The sequence below is a fragment of the Crocuta crocuta genome, unplaced genomic scaffold, assembly GCF_008692635.1.
Source record: "Crocuta crocuta isolate KB4526 unplaced genomic scaffold, BGI_CrCroc_1.0 scaffold186, whole genome shotgun sequence".
In the NCBI taxonomy this organism is placed as follows: domain Eukaryota; kingdom Metazoa; phylum Chordata; class Mammalia; order Carnivora; family Hyaenidae; genus Crocuta; species Crocuta crocuta.
Genome location: NW_027551569.1, coordinates 4,215,261 through 4,236,955, shown reverse-complemented (window position 1 = coordinate 4,236,955; position 21,695 = coordinate 4,215,261). Strand labels below are relative to the sequence as shown.

Sequence of the window (21,695 nt, the reverse complement as noted above, 5' to 3'; positions counted from 1 at the left end):
TGTTTAAAAATTAAATTTTAGTTGTAAAAGTTATATGCACATTCGTTGAAAAAAAATTCAAATATGATACAAGGGCACAGGATGTAAACTGAAAGTTCTCTAGCCTTCCCTTCCCCATTTCCATTCCTCAGGGCAGCTACTAGCCTGCTGGTAACATTTTCACAGGTAAACTTAGGGGGGCGATTAGAGGAACCATATTAAGTTTTTAATGTATTTATTCTGTCTTCTCTCTGGTTTTAAATTTCCCATTCTAAGTTAAATACCTCTATGTCCTTTACTGTATTTTACTGCATTTTTATATGATTTTTTTTGATGCCAACAACTTTCTCCAGGGGATCCCCTATTCAGACTTTAATTCCCAGCCTCCAAGTCAGTTCTTAGTTTATGGAGCATTTCAGAATCTCCTGGGCAAAATTACTGCTCCCTTCTTTGTGTCCCTATATCACTTTGTTCATACCTTCAGCTCACACTTCTCACACTGCTTGAAAATTATTCATGTTTTTATCTTAGCATGCATACCTCGCCCATGGGAGACAGTGGGGGCTGGATTATGCAATTCTATACTACTGCTGTCTCTGTACTGCAATTATCTTAGTCTGTGGCTTGTTTTTTAATGCTGTCGATGAAGAGAAGTTATTGAATTTAATGTAGTTCATATTTACCAAGGTATTGTATAGTTTGTGTCATTTAATAAACCCTACCCTGAGATCATTGAATGTTTTCCTTTATTTTCTTTTAAAACACCTTATTTTGCTTTTCCCCCTTGAAAGTCTTTAATCTACCTGGAGTGAGGAATCCAACAGATAACTAGTTGTGCCAGCTCATATACTGAATCATGTGTCTATCCCCACTGACCTATAATGCCAGCTCCATCATATATCAAGATCCCACATATTCCTAGATCTGTTTCTGGGCTGATTTCTTCTCTGTCTCCCCACCCCTGCCTATCCTTACACTAATACTAAACGGCTTTAATTTTTTATAGCATTATAATAAATATTGATACATGAGGGGCCAAGTCCTTGAAACATGTCGTTCACCAGGAGTGTTTTGGCTATGCTTTACCCTTTGTTTTTGCATATAAATGTTTTATTAGCTTGTGAAAGTCCAAGCAAAATCCTGCTGGAAATTTGACTGGAATTGTATTGAATTGATAGACGACTGCCGCCTCCACCCCTCCCATCTCTGCTCCCCCAGGAAGTAGCCCAAGAGATAATTGTGGAATGAACGAACGTCTGATGAATACCTCCAAAGCACATCTTACAAACATGCGATACAGGTCAATGAATGAACGAATGGGGGCCAAAGATAACGAAGATCAATCAGCACACTCTCACCATTCGGCAACTGTCAGTGAATATCTTCCTCGCTTACTTGTTCTAATACCTTATTTGAAATACACAACTCCATCCTCCACCGAACACGAATCTACGCCTCCTTCGGAAAGACTATTGAAAACAAGTTTTTAGAAAGATGGTGTGTCCGTAGCCCGAGTAAAAAAACAAGGCCCTCTGACAGATCAGGTGTCTTGACTCCTCTGCCTCCTCGGAAGGAGCGGTCCACGCGGAGCGCGGGTCCGGTGGCTCGCGTGCCCGCGGCTTAGGGAACCACGGACTACAAGTCCCGGCAGGCCGCGCGGCGCCTCCGCTTCATTAGGCGCAATCAGCGGGTGGCTGAGAGCCAAGTCCCTGCGAATCCCGTCACCCGGCTGCGGCGCGGAATCCGGCGCCGCGTCCCCGCGTCGCTTGGGGTGAGTAGGACAGTATCGCCAGAGTTGCGCGGTGCCTAGAGCGCTGGGGTGGCTGTGTAAATGAGCCGGGCGCCCGCCTCCGCTGGAACCGCGGGGAGGGACCCCTCGGCCCTTGACCTTGTCACCCAGGCCGGCGCGCGGCCACGTGACCGGCAGGGCCCCGCCTCCTCTGCGGTGACTCTCCTGCCCGGCTCCCCAGTGGGCAGAAGCGTGGACTGGCTACTTCGGTGGCGCAGTCTCGCATGCAGGCAGGGCTGGAGCTGAAGGAGGAGGCATCAGGTGGCTCACCCAGGCGACCTCTCCCCAGGCTGTGTGTGGGCTGCGAGGCGCGGGCGGCGGGGGGCCCGGCGTGGTCCGGACTAGAGCGTGGGGCGCCGCCGAGATCCCTGCGGTCTGGTAGCGCCGCGTGCCCGGGAGCGCTCTGATCTCCCGCACTTTGCGCGGCCCTGCGCTCCCAGTTCTCCCACTAAACGTGCTGGTAACAGCTGCGTATGGAGAGCCGCCTCTGGAAGCCCCTTAGCGCAGCTCTCTCCCCAGGTTAAGTGACATTTACTTTTTACTAGGTAGGAAGTCAACCAATTCAACAAGTATTTATTGATCACGCCCATGATCATTTGGCACTTCGTGGGTGCTCAAGAAATACTTGCCGAGGTGAAAGGGAACTAGACTCTCTCTGTGTCTTCGTATGTTTTCTTTAAGCATTTTCTTATTGCACAAGCTATCAGACTGCGTCAGAATCACCTGGAGGGCTTGTTATACTATACAGTGCTGGACCCCATCCCCAGAGTTTCTGAATCACTAGGTCTGGGGTGGGGAGCAAGAATTTGCATTTCTAACATGCTCCCTGGAGACAGATGCTGCCCAGGACATGATTTTGAGCACTACTGCTTTACAGGGGGGGAAAAAATCCTGTTAACTTAAAACACCAATTCCTCACACTGGGTTATGGGTTTGCCAGTTTAACTTTTTGTAATTATGATAAACATGTGCATATGACTGTGTATATTGTTAATTTGCCCCTACATTATTTTATATACGGATTTTCTGAAGTCTACACTTTTGTCATTTTTCCTGGATTACATCATATTCTAATGTGTCGTTGTTGGCTTGGCTGTTTCTCAACAGCCTTCACAGACGTAAGATTTGACCTCTGCTGGGAGAGCCTGCATTTGATTCCTTCCTGCTGTATACATTTTCTTGCAGACAGGGGACCTATAAGATAAAGAATAGTGCTTGGTTCTGGCATCCATTCTGCCATTCCCTGTCCAGCTCCCTGGCCCCCAACTCACTAACTAAATCTCGTGGACTTAGATTTCTGTGCAGGAGGGACCTCAGAGACCTACCCTTTACCTGCCACTTGCTCTTTGTGCTTGGTTTTTCACTGTTTTCCCTGAGTCTCCAGTTTCCCAGGATGGACTGAATGGGGAATTTCTTTTTCTTTCTTTCTTTTTTTTTTTTTAAATTTCTGAGAGAGAGAAGAGAGAGCACGAGCAGGGGAGGGTTAGAGAGAGAGGGAGACACAGAATCTGAAGCAGACTCCAGGCTCTGAGCTGTCTGTCAGCACAGAGCCCGACGTGGGACTCGAACCCATGAACCTTGAGATCACGACCTGAGCCAAAGTCGGACGCCTAACCGACTGAGCCACCCAGGTGCCCCTGAATGGGGAATTTTATTCCTTGCCTGGGTGAGATTTATTTTCCTTGTCTGCTCTGGGACCGTGGCATCAGCCAAGGATTCCTTTATTCAATCAGTATTGATTCAGCCACCTTCTGGGTATCAAGCCCTAGAAAGGGAGTATGATTTTATTTGGACTGCATCATTAGTGGCAGGGCAGGTTGTAAACCTGATCAGGCCAACTAGATGGTCTCTGGGTATCGACTCCGCATCTTTCTAGACTTGAGCCATGATGATATCCACCTTGTTTGCTAATTTTTTTTTAAGTTTATTTATTTTGAGAGAGAGAGCACACATGTGTGCATGAGTGGGGGAGGAGCAGAGAGAGAGGGAGAGAAAGAGAGAATCCCAAGCAGACTCGGCATTGTCAGCACATGGGGCTGGAGCTCCGGAACCTCAAGATCATGACCTGAGCTGAAACCAAGAGTCAGATGCTTAATCGACTGAGCCACCCAGGCGCCCCTCACCTTGTTTGCTTTTTATCCGCATCAATTACCAGATTTCCCTGAAAACCCGATCACTCTCTCCAAGGGTCTTTTCCAGTCTTGGGAGTAGACCAGAAGAAATAATTCTCATTTTTCTAATAGCCTCTCTAGGAAATGGGAGGAGACTGCGCTCACTATATGGGAATGATGGAGTTAGAGCCCAAAGTGCCTTTCGTCTGACCATTCTCACCTGTGCACCAAGCAGGACAGGTGATTCCATGCTTATTGACCTGGAATGTGGCATGGGGACTGCACGTGGGTGGTAACTCGTAGGCCTAGCCACTCATTGGCCCACTGCAAACTGTAAGTGCTTGGTTCCCCATTTAGTTCTGTCAAGAGGATGGACCTTCCATTTGACCATCAACTTCCCATTTGTAGAACTTTCCACACTTGCCTTTTGCCTCATTTCATCACCTGCTGGGGTGTTCCCTATGGTCCAAGAAGATGGATTCCATTCATAGAGATTTGACAATAACACCGCCCTCCTAAATGTTTCATAGACCGAATTGGTTATTTCTGGTGAGATGCTTTGGTCGATACTTTGACATGTTGATTTCCAGGGCTCCAACCAGTGTCTTCCACATGCCTGCCCTTTGAGCAGTGTAGAGGGTCAGAAAGCAGAGTCGCTGCCCCACAGTGACTGAATGGTTACTTGTGAGGGGTGGTAAGGACATTAGTGTCCGGAGTCCCTGTTAAGGACGTCATGTGCCATAGACAGGCTCAAGCTCCAATTCTGCCATTTATTAATTGAGCACCTGGGAAAAATCTCTCAATCCTCTGCTTGTCCCTTCCCTTATTTATGCCTGTGGATGATAATAATATTTGTCTCATCTTACTGGGTTGTGTGGAATATCTAATGAGATAATGAGTGCAGAGGGCTTTGTAAAGGTTAGTTGTTGCTAAAATTGTCGTCTAATTTTTAGGTTTTTAGGGTCTTGGTGTCCTACAGGCCCCTCCCAAAAGTGTGTGCTCCTGTGAGAGGTAACTCAGGTGAAAGTCTGAAAGGCAAGTAAACAGAACAGGGCAGGTGATTCATTAGCAAAAGGTTTAATAATGAAAGGTGTTTTTCATCGACAGACATATTTCACGGCTGACAGGGTCTTTTAAAATACCCTGAGGGAAGCAGCTCATTTGCATGTTAAAGACTCACTGACACCTTATGGAAAACTCTGGCTCCAGTCTATTTAGGCACAGTTTGGCTCCTCTATCATCTATTTTATGTTTTTCAATTTCCACCTCTTTTATTACTGAGGACATTTGCATGAAAACCGGGTCTTGGGAATTGTGTCTATTTCTCGCTGTGGCTTCCCCTCCCCTCCCAGGGTGGCACCGTGGCCTGCAGGGACAGGCCTGGAGGATGGTGCCCAGGAAGATGGGGTTTAAGTGGCCAGAGCTGGGCGGGAGTGCTGGGGTGCTGGTGGAGGATGGCTATTGAATTGACAGCCCGGGGATGATTCTCACCCAGGGACCCATGTTGTTACTAACTCTGCACTGGCCTAGGGAGGAATAGTTTCTCCCTTGATTCATTCATTCAGTACTTACTTTTGGAGCACCTACTATGCTAAGGCAGAATTTGGCAAACTGTATCCTCTGGGCCACATCTGGCCACACATTACCTTATATGTTGTCTTTTTTTTTTAATGTTTTATTTATTTTTGAGAGAGAGATAGAGACAGCATGAGCAGGAGAGGGTCAGAGAGAGAGGGAGACACAGAATCTGAAGACAGGCTCCAGGCTCTGAGCTAGCTGTCAGCACAGAGCCCGATGTGGGGCTTGAACCCACAAACCATGAGATCATGACCTGAGCCAAAGTTGGATGCTTAATCGACTGATCCACCCAGGCACCCCTCCTTATATGTTGTCTATGCTTGACTTTTGCCTTGTGCTACAATGCAGAGTTGAGTATTTGTGACAGAGGCATTATATATAGTCTGCAAAGCTGAAAATATTCAATATATGGCCCTTTACTGAAATAGTTTGTGACCCGTGTGCTAGGCAGGGAGAAAAGCAAGAGCAAAAGCTCGAGGCCAGAATGGTGGAGTGCAGTGAGCAAGGGAGAAAATGGAAGGGCCTGAGACCTTGGAGGAAAATGGGGAGTCAAATCAGGTAGGGCCTTGTAGGCCAGTGCCTTGGGTCTTCATCTGAGTAAGGTGGGAGCCATTAGAGAGTTGAGAGCAGGGGAATGCATGATTGGACTGAAGTTTCCATGTTTAGGTGGAAAAATTCACTCTTTTACTCGTTGCTAACTTACTTGTTAGCAAACTTATAAATTAATTATGTAATATATTAACAAATTCTGCCCTTTGGATCTAGTAGAAGAGACAAGATACAGGACCAGATCCTTAGAGATAAAAGCAGTGCATAACAAGACTGGATGGGAAGGAGCAACTAATTCTAAGTGGCTGCTTCATAGAGGGATGGGGGGGAGTGCTGAGTGTGCAGAGGTATTTGGGAGACGAAGCTGACAAGGTGGGGTAGGATGAGAATAGGTGGGCCTTGAATCCCTTGCTAGAGAACTTGGACTTTCTGGTAAGGGGAGGGAAGGTAGGATAATGAGTGCATGTGGAGGTTAGGGTGATAATGACTCCGGTGGGGAGTAAGGGCCCGATAAGATGTGGGGAAATGGCTTTGGAATGGGGAACAGTTGAGCGGTCCAGGCAAGTGGGCGTCCTCCCTTGCTTCGTTATTAATCGTACAAGGTAGTGCCACATCCTGGCCTCCCAGGTGCTAGGAGTTCTTCTACGTAAGCTTGTCAGTGTTTCTGGGAAGAAGAAATGAATTTTAAAGTGACGGCAGGGAAAAGACGTCTTATTTGCTGAGTATGTTAGGTATTATGTTAAAACAGCATCTCATCAAATGCTCACAGTGGCCCTAGGAGGGAGGTACTATCAAGAACTCTTTTGTAGATGTTTAGGTGGAGGCTCCAAGAGGTGTGGCTTGTTCAAGGTCACACAGCTAGTGAGCAGCAGAGCAGAAGCCTTCCTGACTCCAGAGGCTGAGGTCCTGACTACCCGTCCCTCTATATGACTATCTATCTATCTATCTATCTATCTATCTATCTATCTATCTTTTGAGAGAGAGAGAGGTGCGTGATCAAGCGGGAGCAGGCACACGAAGGGGAGGAGCAGAAGGAGAGGGAGAGAAAGAACCAAAGCAGGCTCTGCGCGCTCAGTTCATAGCCTGACATGGGGCTTGGTCCCATGAACTGTGAGATCATGACCTAAGCTGAAATCAAGAGTCAGGTGTTTAACCGACTGAGCCACCCAAGTGCCCCCGGATGACCTTTTTAATGAGGGCTTCAATGCAGGCCCCACAGGGAACGGTCCCTCATGGACTGCGCTGATGATCTTGAATGAGGAAGATGCGTAAGGAGCTGAGGACACTCAGCCTAATGGAAGGCCTGCTCCTGGGTCCAGTTGGGAACCTGTGTCTGGCAAGACAAGGGCGAATTGAGGATGCTGCTGCCCTTTGTAAACATTTTTTATTTTGGGGCACCTGGGTGACTCCGTTGGTTAAACATCTAACTTCAGCTTAGGTCATGATCTCACGGTTTGTGGGTTTGAGCCTTGTATCGGGCTCTGTGCTGACAGCTCGGAGGCTGCTTCGGATTCTGTGTCTCCCTCTCTGCCTCTCCCCTGCTCACGTTCTGTCTCTCTCACTTTCAAAAATAAACATTAAAAAAATTAAAACAAATTTTCTATTTTCTGTGTGTGTGAGAGAAGGCACAAGTGAGGGGAGGGGCAGAGAGAGCGAGGAGACAGAATTCCAAGCAGGCTCCACACTGTCAGCATGGAGCTTGATGTAGGGCTCGATCTCATGAACCATGAGATCATGACCTGTATGCTGCCCTTTTTGATGGCAAATCCTGCAGGCTGAGGGTGTAGAGAATAAGGTGAAAAAGTAGAGTGAGGTGGGGGCCTGCCAGGATGTTAGAAGTGGGGCACGCAGAAGTCCCGCAGAAGGCGACAGGCAGGGGAGTTAATAAGGTCCTTTACCGAAACATGGCATTGGGAGAGGAAATAATTACTCGTAGTAATAATAATCAGAGATAACAAAGTGGTGCTGGTGACAGTAGTTGCTACTGTGTTCTCACTGTGGACGGTGGCACCTCGCTATACAGTTTGCCTGATTTCCTCGTCCCTCACCACCCCATCCAGTAGACACTGCCGTCATCATCCCATTTTATAGACAAGGTCGCAAGATTCAGAGAGCGTTAGCAGTTTGGTTGCTAACCCGGGTGGCAGGTAGCTGTAGGGGCTCTGGCGCAGGCCTGCTGGAGCCCGTGTTCTCAACCACCGCGTCTGGTCCGAAGGAACCCTTGACTTGCTAAAATGTTGGCAGAGGAACATTTCCTGGCTGGCTCTGTCGGTAGAGCATGTGACTCTTGATCTTGGGGTTGTGAGTTCAAGTCCCATGTTGGGAATAGAGATTATTTAAAAAAAAAATAAGATCTTTAAAAAAAAATAAAATTTTGGCAGAAAAATAGAGTGCAGAATGATGCGGGGATAGGGAGGCTTTCCTAAATAAAGAGGTATGAAGAAAATAAAGCATGTTCTACAAAACAAGGTTTTTATTTATTTATTTTTATTTATAAATCCCTTTTTCTGCACAACTGAACCGGGGTTGGGCCAGAGCATTTGTGTTTAGGGAAATAAATGAGTTTCTGAAATTATTTCTTTAAAAATAATTGTTTGCAGTTACTCTGCAACAGACATACCGGAGGTTGGGAGTAGGTACGGTAAACTGGGAAGGGCCAGGTTTCACGGTTGGAACTGAAGGCAATGGAAGCACTTTATTAAAAATAAAATTCTGGGGCGCCTTGCTGGCTCAGTCAGTTAAGCGTCTGACTTCGGCTCAGGTCATGATCTCACGGTTCGTGGGTTCGAGCCCCGTATGGGGCTCTGTGCTGACAGCTCAAGAGCTTGGAGCCTGCTTTGGATTCTGTGTCTCCTTCTCTCTCTGCCCCTTCCCCACTTGTGCTCTGTCTCTCAAACATAAATAAATGTAAGAAAAAAAAATTCAGGGGCGCCTGGGTGGCTCAGTCGGTTAAGCCTCCAACTTTGGCTTAGGTCATGATCTCATGGTTGGTGGGTTGGAGCCCCACGTCGGGCTCTGTGCTAACAGCTAGCTCAGAGCCTGGAGCCTGTTTCAGATTCTGTGTCTCCCTTTCTCTCTGATCCTCCCTTGCTCATGCTGTCTCTCTCTCTCTCAGAAATAACTAAAAAATCCCATAAAATTAAAAAAATAAAATAAAACGAAAGTATTTAGAAGAGTGGTTCTCAAACTTTAGCTTGCATAAATTACCCTTATGTTATTAAAATGCAGATTCCTGAGTCCCATCTCCAGAGTTGGTGATTCAGCGGGTCAGTGAGTAGACCTCAGAAATCTGTGTTTTTGTGTGTTTAAAATTTTTTTTTTTCTAAAACATGTTTTATTTATTTATTTTGAGAGATGATAGAGCATGTGGTGGGGAGGGCGGAGGGCCAGAGAGAGAGAGAAGGAGGGAGAGAGGGAGGGAAGGAGAGAATCCCACGCAGGCTCTATGCTGTTAACACAGAACTGGATGTGCGGCTCAGTCTCATGAACTGTGAGATCATGACATGAGCAAAAATCAAGAGTTGGACACTTAATCGACTGAGTTACCCAAGTGCCCCTCATTTTTTTTTTCTTGTGATGAGAACTTTTAGGATTTACTATTAGCAACTTTAAAATATGTAATAGTAGTCCGTAATATAGTCCATGCCATATATTACATCCTCATGACTTATTTATTGTAGAACTGGAAGTTTGTAATCCTTCACTTATTTTGCCCACATCCCACCCCCTGCCTTTGGTAACCACTAAGCTGTTCTTTGTATCTGTGAGTTGGGTTTTTGTTTTTTAGGTTCCACATACAAGTGAGACCATACAAGTGAGACCAATGGTCTCATATGGTATTTGTCTTTCTCTCTCTGACTTATTTCACAAGCATAATACCCTCCTGGTCCATCCATGTGTCACAAATGGCAAGATTTCATTCTTTTTTATGGCTGAATTATATTGCATTATATTCACATATACATATCACATTTTCTTTATCCATTCATCCATCGGTGGACATTTAGGTTGTTATCTTGTATGCTGCAGCGAATATATGAGTGCATACATCTTTTTGAATTAATGTTTTTGTTTTCTTTGGATAAATACCCAGAAGTGGAATTGCTGAATCCTATGGGAGTTGTATTTTTAAGTCTTTGAGGAACCTCCATACTGTTTTCCATAGTGGTTTCACTAATTCACATTCCCACCAACAGTATATGAGGGTTCCGTTTTCTCCATATCCTTGCCACCACTTGTTATTTATTGTCTTTTTGATAATAGCCATCCTAGCAGGGCTGAGATGATATCTCATTATGGCTTCAGTTTCCATTTCCCTGATGATTACTGATGTAGAGCATCCTTTGGTATACCTGTTGGCCATTTGTGTGCCTTCCCTGAAAAATATCTATTCAGATCTTCTGCCCATATTTCAATCAGATTTTTTAAACTATTGAATTGTATGGGTTCTTTATAGATCTTGTATATTAACCTCTTATCAGATACATGATTTGGAAATCTTTTTTCCCATTCAGTAGGTGGCCTTTTCATTTTGTTGACGGTTTCATTTGCTGTGTGGAAACTTTTTAGTTTGAGATAGTCCCATTTGTTTATTTTTGCTTTTGTTGCTTTTGCTGTTGGTGTCAGATTCAAAAAGTCATTGTCAAGCATTATGTTAAGGAGCTTTTGGTCTATGTTTTCTTCTAGGAGTTTTATGTTTTCAGGTCTTATGTTCAAGTCTTTAACCCATTTTGAGTCAGTTTTTTTGTTTTGTTTTTAAAAATTTTTTAAATGTTTTATTTATTTCTGAGAGAGAGAGAGAGACAGCATGAGCAGGGAAGGGTCAGAGAGAGAGGGAGACACAGGATCTGAAGCAGGCTCCAGGCTCTGAGCTGGCAGTCAGCACAGAACCTGATGTGGGGCTTGAACCCACAAACTGTGAGATCATGACCTGAGCCGAAGTCGGATGTTTAACCGACTGAACCACCCAGGCGCCCCTTGAGTCAGATTTTGTGTATGATATGAAATAGGGTCCAGTTTCATTCTTTTGCATGTGGCTGTCCAGTTTTCCAAACACTATTTGTTGAGAGGACAAATAGTCCTTTCCCCGCTTTGTATTCTTGGCTCCTTCGTTGTAAATTAATTGCCCAAATGTGCATGGGTTTATTTCTGGACTCTCTGTTGGCTACCATTGATCTATGTGTCTGTTTTTATGGCAATGCCATACTGTTTTGATTACTACAGTTTTGTAATACAGTAGTATAATCAGAGACTGTGATACCTTCAGCTTTGTTCTTCTTCCTCAAGATTGCTTTGGGTATTCTGGGTCTTTTGTGGTTCCAGATAAATTTTAGTGTAGGTTGTTCTATTTCTGTGAAAAAATGCCATTGGAATTTTGATAGGGAGTGCATTGAATCTGTAGAGTGCTTTGGGTAATATGGAAATTTTAACACTATTCTTCCAATTCATAACATAGAATATCTTTCCATTTATTTGTGTCTTCAGTTTATTCTTTAGTGTCTTATAATTTTTAGTGTATAGGTCTTTTACCTCCTTGGTTAAATTTATTCTTAGCTATTTTATTTTTGATGCACTTATAAGTGGGATTTTCTTAATTTCTCTTTCTGATTATTCATTATTAGCACATTAAAACATAACAGATTTTTGCATGCTGATTTTGTATCCTGCAGCTTTACTGAATTTGTTTATTCTAACAGTTTTTTGGTGGATTGTTTAGGGTTTTCTATATATAATACGTTTTCTGCAAATAGTGGCAATTTTACTTCTTCTTTTCCAATTTGGATGCCTTTTATCTCTTGCCTCATTGGTCTTGCCTGGGGTTCCAGTACTGTGTTGAATAAGGAGGTGAGAGTGGGCATCCTCGTTCTGTTCCTAATCTTAGAGGAAAAGTTTTCAGCCTTTCACCATGGAGTATGATGTTAGCTGGGGGCTTGTTGTCACTGGCCTTTGTTATGCTGAGGTATGTGCCCTTGTACCTACTTTTTTTGAGAGTTTTTAATCAGTAATGGGTGTTGAATTTTGTCAAATGCTTTTTCTGCACTGTTGAGATGGTCTGATTTTTATCCCTCGTTTTGTTATTATAATGTAAGAAATCTACATTAAAAAAAGATTTTAGGGGTACCTGTGTGGCTCGGTTGGTGAAGCCTCCAGTTCTTGATTTTGGCTCCGGTCATGATTTTGTAGTTCATGAAGTTGAGCCCTGTGAGATCTGACAGCTTAGAGCCTGCTCAGGATTCTGTCTGTCTCTCTCTGCCCCTCCCCTACTAGTGCATGAGCACATGCTCTCTCAAAAATAAATAAACTTAAAAAAAAAATAAGATTTTATTTTTAAGTAATATTTACCCCCAACATGGGGCTCAAACTTACAACCCCAAGATCAAGAGTCTCAGCTCTACCCACTGAGCCAGCCAGGTGCCCCCGAAATCTGCCTTTTTGAAACGGTATTTTTACAGGTATGCCTCTGACCATACTTTAGAAATGTTGAATTAGGAAAAGAAGACTGAAAAGGAGAAAAACAACAGAATTATAAAAAGTACTGAGTCCATAAAGAGTCAAGAAAGGAGAGAAAAAGAAATAGAACAGGTAGGAAAAATAGGCATAGAAGATGGTAAAATTAAATCTAAATACATAGGTTATATTAAATGCAAAAAGAAAAAATCAACTATATGTTGTTTAAAGAAATAGTATAGAATGTAAATTGAAAGTAGAAGAATGGAATAAGATGTACCTGTGAATACTTAAAAAAAAAAAATCTGTGGGGTGCCTGGGTGGCTCAGCCGGTTGAGCCTCTGACTCTTGATTTAGGCTCAGGTCTGTGGGATCAAGCCCCATGTCAGGCTCTGTGCTGAGAATGGAGCCTGCTTAAGATTCTGTCTCTCTTCCTCTGCCCCTCTCTCCTGCTCGTGTTCTCTCAAATAAAATTAAAAATTAAAAAAAACAAAACTGTGGCTATATTATGAGGCATGAGTCCAAATACATTTTAAAGAAAATGAAGACAAGGCTGTGTAGCAACAGTTTCCATGCAAAGAGGAAACAAGCACAGAGCAGGGAGGGGATGGTCACAGACTGGGTCCGAAACAGATGCAAACAGTGATGACCCGAATCTTCCTGCTGCTTCTATACAGGTTTTGCACATGCAGATGGCTTCTCCTTGGTGATTCACTTCTGGGTGGGACTTCTCCCCTGGTACCTGCAGCTATGGTCTAGGATTTTAGTCTGATATAGAGTTCCCAGAAATTGAAGAGGAAGCAGCCCACTGAGTGCAGTGACCCCCACATGCTCTAACAGTCTGCCTGGTGGGCTGAGCTGGTACAAGTAGGGTGGGGAAGGGTATCAGGAAGCCTTGAACCCCCTTGATCCCACTGACTGGGAGTGTGTTTGGTTAGCCAGATCAAATCAGCAGCTGGACATTGAATCCCTAACCGCAAAGTACCCTGTAGGACTGTGAGCGGACAGTGTAATAATTGTCATGGTATTTGCCTTCAGGGCGCTCAACATCTAGACAAGGGGCAGTTTACTGTAACTGAAATAAAACTTTGGAAATCAGGCAGACATAGAGAGCTTATCTGGTTGATTCTGACCAGCTGCCATTTTAGCTGTGGCCTGGGCACTGAGGGCTAATGATGCCTGTGTGTGTGGGTGGTGTAAATAATAGTTACAAGTAAGGGTGGTTAGTTTGCTCTGCCACCTTTGCTATCTAAGATAGCACCTTTGTCACATAGTCATCATCCTAACTCTTACCCTCTTTGAATTTTTTTCTCCGTACTTAATACCAGTTGTTATTCTAATATATGTCTGTTTGCTTCTTTTTTTTTTTTCTTTTTTATTTCTAGGAGAGAGAGAGAGAGAGAGCGTGAGCAGGGGAGGGTCAGAGAGAGAGGGAGTCACAGACTGAAACAGGCTCCAGGCTCTGAGCTGGCAGTCAGCACAGAGCCCGACGCGGGGCTCGAACCCACGAACCGCGAGATCATGACCTAAGCGAAAGTCGGACGCTTAACCTACTAAGCCACCCAGGTGCCCCTATGTCTGTTTGCTTCTGATCTGTCATCCTGTCTAGAGTGTAAGTGCCACGTGGGCAAGAACTTTGTTTTGTTCCCTTCGTCCCCAGTGCCTGGAATGGTGCTTGGCTCTGTGGAAGGAAAAAGGACTTTGAGAGTTGACTTGTGGCAGGTACTCTGCTAAGCATTTTATTTTATTTAAAAAATTTTTAAAAATACTTATTTTTGAGAGAAAGAGGTGTACAGTACAAGTTAGGGAGAGACAGAGAGACACAGAATCTGAAGCAGCCTCCAGGCTTCGAGCTGTCAGCACAGAGCCTATTGTGGGGCTTGAACTCACTAACCATGAGGTCATGACCTGAGCTGAAGTCAGACGTTTAACTGAGCCACCCAGGCACCCCTCTGCTAAGCATTTTATATACGTGATCTCATTTTATCCAAACAACTTTTGAGGTAGCTACCCCCAAAATGAGGAAATGGATATCAGTGAGATTAAGGAAATGACCCGAGGTTGTATAATCTGTTAAGCGGCGGAGCCTGAATTTGGATCCTGGCCTGACTAACTGTGGAATTCAACTGTTCCCTTTTGCTCCTTTCCTTCCACAGGGTCTGGAGACATGGCCCGAAGGGCTCTCAAGCTTGCTTCGTGGACCAGCATGGCTCTCGCTGCCTCTGGCTTCTACCTCTACAGCAACAAGTACTTGGATCCTAATGATTTTGGTGCCGTCAGGGTGGGCAGAGCAGTTGCAACGGTAGGTTTTTCTCATTGTCAGGGTGGCAGAGGGACTGGTGTATCACCTGCAGGTGTTCGTACATGTAACAGATGTACATGCCAGCCACACTTGTGGAGCTGCAGGTGTGCCCTTCTGTGTGCAAAGATCCCTCGACACGCTAACACAGGTGTGCACCCTCATGCACCTATATACCTGTATACACAATCTCTGTCCTACTGAGCTGGAACAGAATGGGATTGTACAGGGTCTCTGTTCTGAAGCCTTTACAGGGTAGGTTCTGTATATAATTTTAGTGACAGGCCTGGACCGGTGCTCCTCAGCAAATGTATGTGGAAAGACTATGCAGCTTTGATTAAACTCTACCAGAAAACTTGAGTTTCTCTCCGGTGAGCTGGTGGGAGTGGCTCCTGATGCAGGGCTCATACTCAGAGCATCTGGGCCTTGGAGAACTGTAGGGATCCTCTCGAACCCTCTAACAGAATCCGAGGGGCTCCTGGGTGGCTCAGTCAGTTGAGTGTCTGACTTTGGCTCAGGCCCTGATCTCATGGTTCATGAGTTTGAGCCCCGCATCGGACTTGCTTCTATCAGTGCAGAGCCCACTTTGGATCCTCTGTCCCCCTGCCTCTCTCTGCCCCTCCCCCCACTCACACTGTCTCAAAAATAAATAAACATTAAAAAAGAGAGTCTGAGTTGAATATTTCACTATTAGAGGTTTTCTCCAGTGGTGCAGGAACATCCTCCCTGTGTGATCGTGTCCTCTTAACTATGCTGGAAGGAGCTCTCCCAGACGTGCATATATAACTGCCCCATGGGTGGGTCGGTTGCTACATGCTTCATGTTTTCTTGCCTCCTTTGTCTGCTGCAGGATGAACTCTTCCTTTCTTCCCCTTGGCATAGATACACGCTAATGCACCGTCTGTTTGGGTTGTTGTCTAATCGTTTCCTTAATACTTGGTGCTGTGAAGCCTTCTCCCTACCTAGTCATAGAATCTGACAGACAAATAGATAAATAGGCCATGGAGTATGAAATGATTCTCAAGAGTTTATTGAGTGCTTTTGGGGGACCCAGCCTGGTCTTTACAGGCTTTGAGAGGTAGGTCCCACCCACATCCAGCTTTGAGGGAACTGATGGTTGAGGAGTGCTCACGTGAATGGGTCAAAAACCAATGGGTTTGTTTTAAAGCCATGGGTTGGGTCAAGATGTATGACTCAGTGACCACTGCTATGGGACCTTCGACACGGAGTGAGACCCATAGGCTGGGAGTCAGGATGAGTGCCCTTGGGGAAGCAGGCTTTGATGGAACCTTAGGGGTTTGAATACAGTTGATCTTTAACAATGGGTTAGGGTGCTGACACCCATGCAGTCAGAAATCCACGTATAATGTTTACTCCCCCAGAGCGTAATAACAGCCTACTGTTGACTGGCCTTACAGATAACGTGAAGAGTCGATTCACACATTATTTGTATGCCATATGTATTATATACTGTATTCTTATAATAAACTAATCTAGAAAAAATGTTATTAAGAAAATCATAAGGACAGGATGCCTAGGTGGCTCAGTTGGTTAAGCGTCTGACTAGGCTCAGGCCATGATCTTATGGTTTGTGGGTTCGAGCCCCTTGTCAGACTCTCTGATGTCAGTGCAGAGCCCACCTCGAATCCTCTGTCTCCCTCTCTCCCTGCCCCTCCCTCCACCTCTCTCTCGCACATGCATGTGGTCTCAAAAATAAACATTAAAAAAATCATAAGAGAAAATACATTTATAGTACCATACTGTAATTTACCAATAAAACCCCATGTGTAAGTGGACCTGCATAGTTCAAACCCATGTTGTTCAAGGGCCAACTGTAGCTGGGAATGAGGGAGGAACGTATTTATCAGTAATTTATAAACTAGTCACTAGGCTGTGCATTCTTTAAAGGCCAGGGCTCTGATCTTGATCAGCCTTGTGCATTGTTCAGTGACCAACTCCTGCTCACAGTTGGCACTCACCATGTTTATGTCAAGTGGAATAAAGCTTTGAGAGTGTAGACAGGGAAGCAGACTCCTCTAGGTATCAGCCTTGTAAGCCCCTTACCTTCCAGGGCCCTCAGTTGCTCAGTCCTAAAAAGGAAGGTTTGGCCTAGGTAATCCTCAGGCCTCTTCCATGTCTGAGATATTCAGAAGCCTGTAATTTCCTGATTTCACCAAGAATATGGGGACTTATCCTGGACTTTTGGCCAAGGGGCCCAGAATCAAAACTTAAGCTGCTAGAGGAAACAAGTGTAAACTGATGTTTACTTGTGGTAATAAGTTTATCCAACAGCATTCATTCAACTAGTCTTTACTGAGCCTTTAGCTGTGTGCCGGGCACTGTAAAAAGGTGCTGAGGCACGGTGATGAGCAGGAAGGACAAGCCTCTGTGTGTCTAGAGCTGGAATTCTAGCAAAGAGGAGATAGTCCAATACAAGGAAACAAATGAGCAAGGTAATTTCAGATACGATAATTTTCTTAGGATAAATAATTGAGAGTTCCTGGTGGGTGGGGCAGCCTTAGGGTTGCCACAGAGGCGGTATTTGTGCAGACCTCTGATGGACAGGAAGAAGCCAGCCAGGCTAAGATCTGGGGCCAGAGCATCGTAGGGGAGGGGTTGTTGATTGCTCTAGACACACTGCCTCTTTCAGGGGCCTGTGGCACAGGGCCGAGGTGGGGAGCAGTATTCAATGTCCAGGTGCTAAACCTCTCTTTTCCTTGGTTCCCAGACAGCTGTCATCAGTTACGACTATCTCACCTCCCTGAGGAGTGTCCCTTATGGCTCAGAGGAGTACTTGCAGCTTCGATCCAAGGTAAGGAACCCATGGACCCATCTGAGCCAGGCCAGGACTGGGTAAGTCCTGAAGTACCTGCAAACCCAGTGAGCTTCTTGTGGGTCGCTGAAGTGGGGGCAGGAGCTGTGCAGAGATTGAGGCTGGGGGCTTGGAGGCAAGGGCCAGAGGATCTTTCCTCATTGGAGGTGTTTCTGTGCTGATGAGCCGGGCTGCCAGGCCAACATCAAGCTGGATCCTGTGATACTGAGGTTATTAATATACAAGGCACTGTTGGGGAGGCTGGTGTGTGTTTCTGGGGAGCACAAGGTGTCCGGGATGACTCAGGAGGGATGAAGGCTCTGTTCCTGAGATAACTCAGTTGGATTCCGAAGTGCTTTGTCAGGCAAAACCTAGTTGAAAGAGGTTAATTGCTTTCCTGTCCTTTCAAGGCTACATAGGGGTTCCTCTGGGTGGAGCTGTTGACCCCACTCCCTGGCTCCTCACCTGGAACAGGTGAGATGAGTTGGGGCATCACACAAGAGGGCATTTTTTTGGATGTGAGTTGAGTTTGGGGTCAAGTGTAGATACTTTTGGTTCCTCCAGAGAGAGGTTTGTGATAGATCTGTATGTCTTTGCTCAGCCTGGAATGCCCTTGGCCCCTTAGAAAATCTCTAGTCATCCTTCTGGCCTCAGCTCAAATACCTCTCCTCCGTGACACTTTTCCTTCTCAATCATTCCTGGTGGATGGGGTAATCCATTTTAAAATTTTTATTTAAACTTTTCATCATACAAATTCCAACCATTAGCAAGAGCCATCCAACTTCAGACATTATCAACGTTTTGTCAGTCTTGTGTCATCTACTCTCCCATTCACTCATCCATTTATTTTTGCTGAAATATTTAATTTTTTTAATGTTTATTTTTGAGAGAGAGACAGAGAATGAATGGAGGAAGGGCAGAGATAGAGTAAGACACAAAATGTGAAGCAGGCTTCAGGCTCTGAGCTGTCAGCACAGAGTCTGACACGGGGTTCGAACTTATGAAGCATGAGATCATGACCTGAGCCAAAGGTGGCATTTAACGCTTAACCATTGAGCCATCCAGGAGCCCCTTTGCTGAAATATTTAAAAGTAAATCTCAGGCATCATATTATTTCATCTGAAACTACTTCACTTTGTCTTTCTAATAGTTAAGTACCTTAATAAAGCTACAATACCATACTCATAACTAACAAAATTTATAATATGTCTTTTAAAAAATGTTTTATTTATTTATTAAAAAATTTTTTTTTGGTTTTTATTTATTTCTGAGAGAGAGACAGCATGAGTAGGGGAGGGTCAGCGAGAGAGGGAGACACAGAATCCGAAGCAGGCTCCAGGCTCTGAGCTGGCTGTCAGAACAGAGCCCAACGCAGGGCTCGAACCCACGAACTATGAGATCATGACCCGAACCGAAGTTGGACGCTTAACTGACTGAGTCACCCAGGCGCCCCAATAATATGTCTTTAATAATTTTTTAATTAAAAAATTTTTTTTAGTGTTTATTTTTTGAGAGAGAGAGAGACAGAGTGTGAGTGGGGGAGGTGTAGAGAGAGAGGGAGACATGGAATCTGAAGCAGGCTCCAGGCTCTGAGCTGTCAGCACAGAGCCTGATGTTGGGCTTGAACTTACGAACTGCGAGATCATGACCTGAGCCAAAGTTGGCGCTTAACTGACTGAGCCACCCAGGAGCCTCTGTCCTTAATAACTTCTAATAGCTAGTGTATACTCAAGTATCCCTGGTCCCAAAAACGTCTTTTTAAAGTTGGTTCATTACAATCTGGATACACATGAAGTAGCATATGTTGTATTAGGAAACATCAACCAAAATTTTCTTGAATCTATAATATCTCTCTTCCTTCCTCCCCTCTCCTTTTTTTTGAGCTATTTGCTTTATTGAAAGCAGATCATTTGTCCTGTAGAATTTTCCATATTTAGGATTTGGCTGATTGCATCCTCAAAGTGTCATTTAATGGGAACTACATTCACATGGCAGGCAAGTATATAACATTTGAACATACAAAATGATCCTTCTGTCTCTGTTCCTCACATACCTAGTGTTCCTCCCTGGGAGTGATGACATCTTATCTCGTGTGTCCTTCCAGAGATATCCTCCTATTTGAATTTAATCACTCTGTCTTCTTTATTCCTATGAAAGATGATAATTGGTTACATGTCTCTCATTTCATCTGAAATATGGTATGTAGCTTTATTAAGGTACTTAACTATTAGACAAAGTAAAGTAGTTTCAGATGAAATTCTTGGGGCGCCTGGGTGGCTCAGTTGGTTAAGCGTCCGGCTTCGGCTCAGGTCATGATCTCGCAGTTTGTAAGTTCAAGCCCAACATCAGGCTCTGTGCTGACAGCTCAGAGCCTGGAGCCTGCTTCAGATTCTGTGTCTCCCTCTCTCTCTAACCCTACCCTGCTCACGCTGTCTCTCTCTCTCTCTCAGAAATAAATAAAACATTAAAAAAAATTAAAAAAATAGAATAGAGATTCTTTTAGATCAGGGATTGAGTCATTTTATTCTGCATTTTCTACCTCTAGTGATGATGCCTAGGAATGAACTGACTTAATACCTGTTTCGGGCTGCACCCTGCTAGCTCCTTCCTTGGGAGAGGACCTAGAAAGGGCGCTGGGTTTGTATTTGGAAAACTTGAATTTGTGCTCTGTCTTTGGGATAGAAGTCCGATGTCTACTGGGAGGTGTTCTCCCGTGAGGACAGAGACTTGGTCTGTATATCTCCGTGTCTGTAGCACCTACAGCAGGACCTTGGACATAGTAGGTCCTGAATAAATATTTGTTGAGCAAATGAATGAAAGAAATGTTAGTTCATATTGGGATATCTCAAAGCCCTCCATCTCTGGGACTTAATGCCAAACTCCTGCTTTTCCCCCGGCCCTCTTTCTCCATCTAACCGGTGCTCTGGGCCTTGGAGCCCACCAAAGTGACATTCTGCACCTAGGCCAGGCCAGGGCACAGGGGCAAGTGCCCTGCAGAGGAAGCGGGGGATGGGTGATGTGCAGACAGTTGTCCTCATGTGTAAGTCATCTGAAAGGCAGTGGTGCTGCAGCTCCTGGTGAAGTTGATGGCTTCGCGGGTTGCAGGAAGGAAAGTGCAGTGTGATATTTGACAGGAGGTAGCATGTGGTAGCTGGTACTGAGAGCGGGTGCAGGCTGGTCCCCGGGAGTTGTGCCTGGGTAGGGAGCTGGCTGGCACTAAAGAGCATGAGTAAATACTGCAGGGTGTGTTCTTACTTTGGACGCTTATCTGTTCTCTTCTTCGTGACTGATAAAGGAATGAGTAAAGGGTAAAACATAATTATCTCACCTGTCAAGCCAGTGTCCCCAGGTCCCGGAGTATGCTAGAGCCAAGAGACAGTGACTTAGAGAAGCACTTTCAAGGTTGGTGCTCGGCTGGCTGGTATCTCAGTGACTCAGCCTCACATCAGGAGGGGGCGGGAGTCACAGTGAAGTAGTGTTTTTAGGGGCTTGGTGGCACTTTGCTGGGCAGCTGAGGAGGTGTGAAGAAGCCCCGATGCTTTAAAGAGCCAGACTCCCCGTGCCCAAGATGCTTATAAACAGAGGCGACAGGTGTGAACTGAGGCAGAAAGGAGTCCACAAGGCAGAAAGAAGTCACGGCTGGTGTGGATGCCCAGACTGGGCTGGAGGAGGCAGGGTTGCCTTGATTCTGACTGAGGTGTTGGGGTATGGTAGACATATGTTCATTTTTTGGTAAGAGCCATTCTTGTTTTGAGGAGTAGCATCCAAAACTTCCTTTGGGGAACCACTCATATTTCAAGTACTTACCATGAGGTTTTAGTGAGGCTCACCCCACCCTCAGCTCCAAGAGGGAGCATGTGACTTAGGCCATCTATAGAGTCCATTCCTCTGGCCCTAGAGATTGATTTGAGGATGGGCACCTGAGCCAGTATTGGTCAGTGAACATCAGGTCCAGGGCTTTTGGGGGTATCTCTCATATGACACTGCCTTTTCTGCTGTATTAGCTGTGAGTATAGGATGTTGACTCAGAGCTGCTGGCAGCCATTTTGCCACCATGAGGGGAAAGCCCGTCTGTGAATGGAATCAGTATTGTGGAGAGAAGTAATCATTTGAATCTCTAGATCTTGCTGA

At 45.1% G+C, this 21,695-nt stretch overlaps 1 protein-coding gene across 3 annotated transcripts in view; it reads left to right on the top strand.

The window, feature by feature from the left end:
- Positions 1 to 1,663: 1,663 nt before the first annotated feature.
- The window catches only part of ADCK1 (aarF domain containing kinase 1), a 118,088-nt gene continuing 98,056 nt past the window's right edge, over positions 1,664 to 21,695 (top strand). The window contains exons 1-3 of one of the 3 annotated variants that reach the window (XM_077750756.1): positions 1,664 to 1,750; positions 14,610 to 14,755; positions 17,481 to 17,564. In XM_077750756.1, the coding sequence (XP_077606882.1) occupies positions 14,621 to 14,755; positions 17,481 to 17,564 (219 nt within the window). In that variant the 5' untranslated portion in view covers positions 1,664 to 1,750; positions 14,610 to 14,620. Of the gene's footprint in view, positions 1,751 to 13,879; positions 14,066 to 14,130; positions 14,176 to 14,609; positions 14,756 to 17,480; positions 17,565 to 21,695 lie in introns of those variants that run through there. The other 2 variants (XM_077750757.1, XM_077750758.1) reach the window with 2 other exon arrangements.